This window comes from Festucalex cinctus, chromosome 21 (assembly GCF_051991245.1).
Source record: "Festucalex cinctus isolate MCC-2025b chromosome 21, RoL_Fcin_1.0, whole genome shotgun sequence".
In the NCBI taxonomy this organism is placed as follows: Eukaryota; Metazoa; Chordata; class Actinopteri; order Syngnathiformes; family Syngnathidae; genus Festucalex; species Festucalex cinctus.
Genome location: NC_135431.1, coordinates 12,332,033 through 12,342,307, shown reverse-complemented (window position 1 = coordinate 12,342,307; position 10,275 = coordinate 12,332,033). Strand labels below are relative to the sequence as shown.

General features: G+C 40.5%; 3 protein-coding genes across 3 annotated transcripts; 1 reads left to right on the top strand and 2 right to left on the bottom strand.

Annotated features, from left to right (window-relative positions):
• Positions 1-199: 199 nt before the first annotated feature.
• ost4 (oligosaccharyltransferase complex subunit 4 (non-catalytic)) lies at positions 200-2,767 on the bottom strand. The gene is made up of 4 exons (XM_077511419.1): positions 2,620-2,767; positions 1,285-2,545; positions 760-896; positions 200-290 (listed from the first exon to the last, which is right to left on the bottom strand). Exon 3 carries the CDS (start codon positions 893-895, stop codon positions 782-784), a length of 114 nt encoding a protein of 37 aa, XP_077367545.1. The 5' UTR covers position 896; positions 1,285-2,545; positions 2,620-2,767; the 3' UTR covers positions 200-290; positions 760-781.
• c21h1orf198 (chromosome 21 C1orf198 homolog) lies at positions 2,009-5,616 on the top strand. The gene is made up of 6 exons (XM_077511418.1): positions 2,009-2,541; positions 3,028-3,078; positions 3,285-3,407; positions 3,611-3,778; positions 3,884-4,216; positions 4,774-5,616. Exons 1-6 carry the CDS (start codon positions 2,236-2,238, stop codon positions 4,828-4,830), a joined length of 1,038 nt encoding a protein of 345 aa, XP_077367544.1. The 5' UTR covers positions 2,009-2,235; the 3' UTR covers positions 4,831-5,616.
• Positions 5,617-6,447: 831 nt separating this feature from the next.
• Positions 6,448-9,748, bottom strand: selenol (selenoprotein L). The gene is made up of 9 exons (XM_077511417.1): positions 9,507-9,748; positions 9,223-9,301; positions 9,069-9,122; positions 8,663-8,708; positions 8,443-8,573; positions 8,128-8,242; positions 7,919-8,041; positions 7,581-7,718; positions 6,448-7,106 (listed from the first exon to the last, which is right to left on the bottom strand). Exons 1-9 carry the CDS (start codon positions 9,610-9,612, stop codon positions 6,840-6,842), a joined length of 1,059 nt encoding a protein of 352 aa, XP_077367543.1. The 5' UTR covers positions 9,613-9,748; the 3' UTR covers positions 6,448-6,839.
• Positions 9,749-10,275: the final 527 nt, after the last annotated feature.

Genomic DNA, 10,275 nt, shown 5'->3' with positions numbered 1-10,275 from the left:
CTTAATTGGTCTGTAAAGTATTTACAGGTACTAAAACATTTATGTAAATTGATACGGTTGACAACAATAATTACAAGCTCTTCCACTACAAAGCACATAATTAACCTTGAGGAGAGATGATTTTTCTAAAATGTGTGCCTTGGTTCAATATTTGGGAAATGCTGCGCAAAACATGATTACAGATAAATGTAGAGTAAAGGAAGCTTTTTAGCATGTTTTATTGAAAAAAAAAAAATCATTCGGGGGAATGTTTTGGTTTCCTGGGAGGTGGTTGCGGTGGTGATTTCCATCTGTAGAGTGAAAAAAATTGGTGCCATTACAACCGAGTGCTTTCATTCATAGAGCGCCACACTGATTTGGAAACAAAAATAAACTGACACTGTCATTACATTATACATAATAGTGACATAACACTGCCTCTATATATATAGCACGTGATGTGCTTTGGATCATGAGTTGTTTATTTTGTTCTCCATAGTCTTTCCACAGAATACCTTGATTTTTCTGGTGATCCAGAGTAATCAGCAGTTATGCAATCAATTCCAAAACACTGCCTACATCATGTTCGACATGATGTGGAATGCTTTGGATCATAAGAGTTGCCTTCCCACCATTCCCATAACAAAGTGACATCAGTTTAATCTGATTTGACAATTAACATTCAGGTGTCACCCGGCTCTCCTGAGCATCAGTCACCAACCTTTTTCTATGTCCTTCCTACTATGACGTGTTGTCGATGGCTACTGAGACTGCACTCACCTGCCCATGGTGCGACCGAGTTTTAGTCCTGCTTCTTGGGGTTATTGACGGCCACGTAGTGGTATAGCACCACCAACAGGAAAAGGGAAACGCCAAGCATGTTGGCGAAGATGGCCAACTGCACGTCTGTCACCATTCTGTCGAGGAAAAACAACATCAGATCATAGACAGCACATTGATATAAAGCATGGAACAAAAATAGAAACAACTTTTTTTTTCTCTCTCTCTTTTTTTTTTTAACTAAGTGCTAGAAAGCGATGGAGGACAGTATGGGAGTAAAGACGAAAGGATAAGTAAAGAATGGAAGAAACAAAGACGGTATGAAGAATGTGAATATAATACGAGTCTGTATCGCATTTGACAACCACAACGTCTAAAAAAAACAAAAACTAAATGCTCAAAATGTTCGTTAAGGCTAGTAATATCTAAGCAGCAATAGACGTTAAACAAGCAAGGTATCAACACACGGACCAAATAAGAAAATAAAAGGTAGTAGTAAGTTTGTTGAATAATGCGAATACTTACGTTATCTCTTCAATTGATTTTTTTTTTTTTTTTTTTAAGAAATGTGACTGTTTTATGGCGAGCTCGGAGAAGTCGACCGCTTTAATCTCTTCCGGTTTAAGCGGAAAGACACGTCTCGTTATTCCGGCTAAATGTCGCGTTCCAGAACCTCGTAAATCTCATATACTAATGACAAACTGATGTACTGTTCGGTTGCACAGTGTCCATGAGGTCCAAGCAACAGTAACAACACGAACATTCGTGGGGTACAGGAAAACCAAACTGAGTGTTAGTTTAAAAAAATAAAAAAATAAAAAATGAAAAAAATGGGAAAGCCAGGCCCACTTCGCCATTTGGCTGAAACCTGTTGCGGGCTTAGACAGTAAGCCTTTTCCCTTGTTGCAACACCGAGCTGTTGGCTGAATTAATGTTTTTTTTTTTTTTTTTAAATGTGTTGCTTTGAACACCCCTTTTTCTTTTGTTAGTTTTTATTTTGTTCCTTAGACCCCAATCTTAGATCTGGCAGAGGCATTTTTTGAATTACAGTTCTAATTATTTAACAAATTCTTTGTTTACGTTTAACAATTTTAAAACATATATCATGCTGTTTCAACTAAGTACTGTCTCAAATGTACTGTAAATGTATAGGATTGTATACGGAGGAACGTTTCTTTTCTTGGTAGTAGTAATATGGCGGCCTCGCGGCTTCAAATCTCTTGGCCTGACTAGCCAGTAATATACACAGATCAGTGACGTTAACTCGCAACGAATCCAGTGCCTGTGAGCGGCGAGCGCTTTTAAACACAAGAACGACTATATTTGACTGTCGCGAATCACTGTATTTTGGTTATAATGGGTGTACGATAATTTCAATCAAAATAAGATAATTTTGAGTTTATGGTACGATAATCCTAACTGGCAACACTGACGTTAACCCTTCCCACAACAAAAAACAGCTGGAAGACATTCAAGATGGCGGCCGCGTCGGTTGCGGGGCTCGAGGCCCACACCATGGATGACAAGAAATTCCAATATTTCTCATCCATCAACTCTATGGCCAAGAAGATCATGCAGGAGCGGGAGAAAATAAAAAACAACCACGGCTCGACATGGGAAACGATGTCACCGCAAGAGCAGGACAACGCCATCGACAACTGGATGATGGACCCGCACATCCGAGCCCGATATGCGATGCACCGGGTGGACCGGGAGGAAGTGGTCTGCTACCCCAAGCTCCTCATACAGACCGGACAGAAGATCGTCCATTTTGGGGAAGAGGTGCCTAGAAAATGTCAACGTGGGAATTAAGAACAGCAAGAATTAAACAGTTTAGGCGATGTTAGCTGCATTGCTAACCTTTAGCCACGTAACAGTGGAAAAATACTTCTCTGCCTTGGATGTTTGGCTTTGTTTAAAAATCACTCCAAGTCACTAGTTCACTATTTAGTGTAGTGAGTTTGCAAGTTTGTAGTGCTTTCCGAGAATTGAGTGCATAAATATTCCTGTTTTCTAGTGACGTCACGTACCGCCGACGTTTTTGTTTTCAGCCAACAAAAACGTACTGATCGGTCATCGAAAGTAACAAGTTGATATAACAATAAGTGTTTTGTTCGTATGGATTTTGTGCAGTGTCTTCAAATTAAAAGAAATGTGTTAAATATTTCAGGTCTACCTATTTACAGCATCTTCACAGTCAAGACCTTTAATAACGTGTGGACTAAAATGACATGTGAAATTAAATAGTGTTTACTCGTTTGTGTTCAGGATATTACATGGCAAGATGAGCATTCAGCCCCCTTCTCATGGGAAACCAAGGTAAACGTGATATACCACAATTAGGGTAAACTATGGATTACATTATTGCACATTTATGTATATATTGTACAATTGTTTATACTTGCCATAACATTTTAAAGATTTGATGATGAATGTAGAATACGACATTATAGCCTTTACAGGTAAACTTAAAAAGGATGGGGAATTACTTTTTGACACCTTAGAGCCTTGTCGTCGTATTTCAGAGCCAGCTGGAATTCAGCTTGACACCAGGCCCCGACCAGGGAATTTCCACCTCTCAAGGGGACACCAAAGCCGGAAAGACCCCTCACGCCGCTCAAACTGGCAAGGGTGGAGCCGGAGCCAAGGTACTGAATGGGTTTTCATAAATAGTTAATGCAAATGACAGCATTCTTTTCAAGATATCAAACTTTTAGAGTAAAATAGTGTTTATTCTCTTAAAAAGCATCTCTACTTAAAAACAAAAAACAAAACAAGAAACAAAAGCAAAAGTGGGTTGGCGCATGCCGCAACAGACTGCTGACTCGGTCATATGTTGTGTTTTACCAAGGTGTCGGTGAGCGAGAGCAGACGTCCCGAGGAAGAGTCTGCTTTTTGGAAGATCAGCGCCGAGCGTTCGCGACTGGAAGGCGAGCAAGCCGACTTCCAGTCACTGACGCCCAGTCAGATCAAGTCCCTGGAAAAAGGAGAGAAGTCGCTCCCCTCGTACCTGCGCCAGGTGAGACATTGCACAAGCTGTGAAAAACGAGGGAAAGAAATCTGAGTTTGTTTAAAAAAAAGAAAGAAAATCTTATAGTTCAAATGTTGTATAATTTTCCCACAGGAAACATCTTTCCCTGCCAAAGAACCGGAACCGGACCCCCACCCTCTCGTACTATCCAGGCCGGCCAAGCAACGGGCGCCCAAGCCTCCCGCGCCACAGCCTCCCATCATCACCGCACCCCCAGTCCCGGCCGCCATCTCTATTTCGCCAAGCCCCGTGCCTCCGCTCAGCGTCCCGTCGTCGGTGGCGGGTTGGGAGAGGTCGCAGAGCACTCTGCCGGTTGTCAGCTACACCGTAGATGAGGTCTTCCCCACTCCCAGCCCACTTCTCAAGAGCCCCACTCCCAAGGAAAGAGAGGATGTCGCCTCGCCTGCCAGTCCTGTCTTTTCCCAGGTGAACTTGAATGCAACAATTCCATTTTTATTTCTATACTTTATACTCTTTCAGTAAGAAACCAAGTAGCATTACTTCAACATTACCTCTAATGTTAGGTTCAATTTTAGCTTCCAACATTGCCTCCAATGTTAGCGTCTCACATCACCTTAAACCCGTTTGTTAGCTTCAAAGTTTGCTTCCAATGCTAGCTTCTGAAATTAAAGCAAATAAAAACAAACATTTTCTGACATTAGCTCCAAAGTTAGCTTCCAATATTGCCTTGAATGTTAAGCTTAAGTTGAGCATTTAATTTTATCTCCAGGTTTCTCTCTTAACGTTAGCTTCACATTTTAGCTTCTGAAGTCCACGTCCGTTTGCGGTCAATGTTAGCTTTTAAAGGCAGTTTCAGACAAAGAAAACCAATGTTAGCTTCCAACAAACGTTATTTTCTCACCAGACTTTCTCCGGCTTCAAACTTAGAAGACCAAGTGAAATCTTTGCTTGAAAAGTGGTATAAAAAGAAGCTTTATTTATATCCAAACCGAAATAATGCTAATCATTTGAATCACTTGCAGCACAACAGCGGCAACAACATCCTGAAGACAGGATTCGACTTCCTGGACAACTGGTAAACCTGGCAGTGAAGATGGGGCCACCGGGTGACGTCATCTCCGCTTCACCGACATTCTCATCATCCAATCACATGCCCCAATTTTGCCCCGTTTTTGGTTTGTTGTTTTGAACACTTCTCGCTTAACACTGCCTGTCCTCTAGACTCCTTTTCGGAACTTTTGCCCTGCCAATTCCATCAGCATCTGTTCGCATGATTGGTGTTAGCGAGCGTCACCGTTTTGACAGTCATTAGCGAGTTTTCTCTTGAAGTTCAATAATTGAAGCGTTTGTTTAGGAATTAGCTAACTAGCACAATAATTGCTTATTGCTAGTGCATGTAAAAATGCTGTAAAGCCTTTGCTGTTTGTTAGCTAGATGCTAACGCCTTCTCTCATCTATTGAGAGCCAATTTCTTTCTAATGAACAAATGTGGAAAATCTTATCACATTTTCTTTCTTGTGGGCCAAAATATTAGCTAACGTAGTCATGGCAACAGCATAGTAAACAACTTTGTGGCTTTTTTTATTGCTATTTGTAGCCCACATTTAACTGTTACATCTATCATCTTTGGATGAGTGTTTATCAGGTACTTTTGTAGCCTTGTGTCGACCAATCACACGCGAGTTAGCATCACGTCACATCATCTGAGTGATATGCAAGGCAGTGTTGCGACGTGTCGTAAATGCCACTTAGAGAACTATTTTACTGATATTAATGCACTGGTTTGCAGGACTACCATGCATGTGTGCTCGCCTTGTATTCTGTGATTTTGAAGTCGCACATTACAATAAAGTGAGGAAATAGTGCATTTTTGTTTTTACTGTCAAAGTTGCTCACAGACAACATCCACCATAGCTTTTTGGGAAGTTTGTGTCAGTCTTCATTTCAAGCATTTTTTGGACGTCGTTATTAAAAAAAATTTCAGCCGGAACAGGATGCACTTACCTTTGGTCTCGCATGCACATTGTTTTAACATTTAATACATTGTTCCTTAGGAAGCTTCAGTCTCCAAAGTCTAGGACCTCTCACATAAAATTGAACGATACATCATAGAGATGTCCTAAGACTCTTGGGATAATGATTGTACAGTATGTGCTGGCAAATACTCCCGGAGGGGGGAACAAAATCAGAGGTATGGATAATTTCGAGTCTTCAATTAATGCTTTTGGAATAATGTGACTAGTGAGCATGGGAATAACACACAAACTCGCCACAGGAAGACCTGAACTGAGAATGCAACCCAGAAACTCACAACTGCGGGTCACAGACATGCCAACTACTATGTCACCATGTTACTCTCTCAATTTCTACTGTAAGATCCTCTGGGAACAAGCAAGTTTAATTATCAAAATCAACAAATTATGTAGCCGGTGTGTGTACTTGACTGAACGGTCACCTTCTTCCACTAAACGTTCAATCACAAATGGCAACACGGTTTTAAAAATTATTTATATCATTCGAAGTTTGACAGTCTGCAAATATTATGTTTGTCGTCTAACAGCAAGGGAACACACTTTTTTTTTTTTTTTTTTTCAGGCAACGTGGGTGAAAATTTCTCTCAATGTCAATGAGGTAAATTTAAACTAGCAGCAGGTAAAAGAAGTTGATGACGGAGGGAGAAATAATTTGCTCCTGGGTCCAACTATCACCTTTAATAATTGCTTGATCCATGTTTTACATATCACTAGTGTGAAAAGGAATTTAACCGCTACCACAGCTTTATTTTTTTATGACTGGGAACACACTAACCTCGCCAGCCAGATTGATATTGTGATTCGAAGGAGTTCTTCACAGTCTAAAGTGACAAATTGCAAAGGCAATTTGCGTCCTACAACTTCTTTTTAAAATATTCCTTTTTTACACAAGTGTAAAAACATATTAAACACTCTTTACAATTAAGCTTAGTTAGCCTCACTACAATAGCAACATGTTGTTGTCCTACTAGTGAGTACAAACAGTGTATTAGTACATGGACCTTGCACTTAAGGATATAGAGCTCAAATGGCTTTCAAAATAATTCTTGTTGAATTTACAGCAAGGATCTGAGAGCAACGAGCGGGCGGCCTGTCCGCACAGCTTGGCATCGGTCGCACCTCTTCACGGGGTCGTGAGTTCGAGGCGTGACGTCATGGGCGTGCATCGGAGAGCCACTACCGCTAACTTCCTGCGCTACTATCTCGGTCGAGCCGGATGCCGTTCGCAGGATGTCGTTGAGAGTGGGGCGGTCCATCGGATACTTGCTGGGGTGGGACAGGAGGACTTTTTTGGTATCACTGAGCAGAAAGTCACCTCCCAGCTGGAAAGATATATGTATTATTGAGCATTTAACATTGCCTGGCTTAAAAATACCTAACTGGCTAGCTGTATCTACGGTAATTGGTTAACTGTCGTTTAGGAGATCTAGGTCGAACCGGCTAAATGTAGCTGAGTGGCTTACAAATACCTAGCTAAAATCTAACTTTACCTTGATGAAAGATGAACTGAAGCAAGTATGCTAACAGAATAACCGACTAACTGTTTGACTAACTGTCAAATTATGCTTAAAACCTAGCTAACTACAGTAAAACAGAACAACTGTACATAACTGACTAGCTGTGGTTCACTAGATAATACCTGTCTGGCTAAAAGGCATTAACTAGCCTAACAAAATCACTAGGATAAGTTAAGTAGAAAACAGGCAAAGTGAGGCCAACTGGCTACCAAAGCTAGCTGGCTAACTGCCGCAAGAGTCAGATAAAACCCAAACAAACTCAGCTAGCATCTTCGGTACCTGGTAGATGTCCTCCAGCATGTGCATGGGGAATTCTGGGAACTCTCTGTTGGCAGCTTGGTACTCAGAATACCTGAGCATGGAGTCAAAGTTCAGGACTTTGGCGCAGGATGAGATCAACCCAAAGCTTCGGTAGATCTAAGACCAACAAGACAACTATTTAGCTCCTGTCTGTTTGCAGTAATGTTAGAGGACGCAGTGCAGTAATGTTTTTAACCACAGACAGAGATAAACGAAAATTTGTATAAACGCTAACAAAGCTTGATTACAGTGATCACCCAGCCCTAACTGTAATCAAATTCTGGTAACAGCAAGATGATTTGTGATGGCTTGCGAACCTTCCTGTGCGGATCCAGTACTAAGTCCAAGGAGCATTTCGTCTGCTGCAGCCACAAACGAGCCCCCTCCAGTGCGCCGAAAGACACCACCACGACCTTCACGGACCGAGCCTCCAGAGCAGCCTGCAGACCACAGGAAAAATATATTAAAAACATTTCATATTAATCACATTTCTCATGTTTATTTGTTGATTTCCGGGCTAATTAACCAGGTTGCCCTCCAGCTCGGCCACGTGGTCGCGTCACGGCAGTCATCCAAAGTGTCTGATGAGAACCAACAGAAGCTTCTGACCTGGTGAACGGTATTGATCCAGGGTGACGCTCCTTCAAACGCAACATAAACACATTTAAAGTTATTTATGCGCACACTCACAGGCTAAAAAACAAGCTAACACAAGGAAACTGGTTAGCAAATACTAGCAAGCAAAGAGCTAGATTCATAGACAAAATGGACAGTTCTGTACTGCCTCGCTGGCTAATTTGGTTAACTAATGTAGCTTCAGATTTAAGAAGGATGTGCTAACTTTCCACTGCGTCCATCAGTCAACAAAGTTTCAGGGTTAAAGATGTCCGCCGGTTGTCCTCTTGGAGTCACTGGAGCACACGATGACTGAAGACTTCGGTCCACATGCTCAAGGAAGGAGTCCCATTCGTGCTGTGCAGACACATACACACAGGCGATGTTCAAACAAGCAGCGGTACAAAAAAACACAAAAAAAAAAGTGTGCATTTTCTGGTATTAACCTGAAGCTGTAGGAGCTCCTCCACCTGCTCTCTCACTGCTGCATGTCTGTGAAAACACAAATAACTCATCACTTTGGATGGTTGATTATTTCAAATACATTGGAACCTCCAGAGTGTAACTGCAACACAATTTGGAGTTCAACCAATATGTGCTGAAAATGTCAAACCAAACAAATTCAAAGCATTTCATTTCATGATAACAGACCAAGAAACAGAACTTTAATTATTTAATTTTTTGAGTGTTTGAAAAAAAAAAAAGCATAATATGTCTCCTTCAAAACCTGTAGGTTAATAAATTTTATCAAGGTGAGTCGGTGACAATTTAACCTGGCACGCAGTAGGTCATTAACATATTAAAATAATCACATGTCTGCAACCTTTGATTTGTGTGTTCAATTTAATTTACCGATACAACTTCTGCCAGGCGGCCTCAGCTTCGCTCTTCTTTTTCACTCCGATACTGCACAACAGCAAGAAAACGCACCATTAATTTTAATGTACAAATACCACTGTTTTGTTTTTTAAAATTACTTTTCACCACATCAGAAAATGAAGCTTACCTCTTGTAGAAATCTGCTCCGGCTGCGACCAAGCCCAACAAAGTGGCTATTTTGTATGGGACAAAGTCCTCCATTGATACTGGAAGAGAACACAGAAATTGTATTTCTTTGGACGTGTTAGTGGAAAACAAAATTAAAATAACAAAAAAATCAGTTTCATATTTTCGGTGCTAAATGAGCTAAATTGTGACTTTTACTACGTTATATGAATTTCATCAAAAACATTTTAAACATGTTCATGAATAAGTACATTTATCGGCCCTAAACGATTTTATTCGTCCTACCCTTCGCATCTTCCTTGGCCTGCTGTAGCAACACATTGCCCAGGCTGACGAGCTGCTTCAAGGCCGCAGAGAGGTTCTCCTCTTCCGGGATTACGTCTTCTTCCATGCCCGGCAGCCTTGTTCTCGAGCCTCCAGTAGACTGAGTACTACTCTTCCTTCACTCCGCGTGTAAATCAGACAAAACAAACGTGAGACGCAGGCACTTCCTGCAAATCATGTGACCACCACTCCCCAGAGCTAACGGCAGGATTTGGTGGCCTCTATAGGTGAGAAGGAGAACTGCTTTTACGATCTATTAAAAAAATAAAATAAAATAAAATCCTTATACAGTATTGTGATCACCACTCTTCGCAGTTGTCTATTATGATAGTTACGGATTTAAAAAAAAAAAAAGAAAAGAAAAAGAAAAGAAAATATTTAATAATTTTCAGTGTTTTTCACTTTTTTGGGTGAATATTTACTCAGCAGAAAAAAATATGTCAATCACAATTTTCAGCCTCATTTTATCCACGTTAACGTGAAAAGTTAGAAGCGAGGCATTTGATTGAAAAACTGAATTTTTATATTACAGTATTTTTGCCTACAAGTAATTAAAATATATACAGTATCTCCAAATAATGTCTCTTTCACTGTAAGGTTATTACAAGGTGGTAATTGGGGGTAAGACTTTTATTTTGTATTTTATATTATGTTGTGCAATTTTAAGAAGGATAAAAAAAAAATTTGTTTAGAAAAAAATAGATCAATAACATTTTGGAGTTTGTCATTC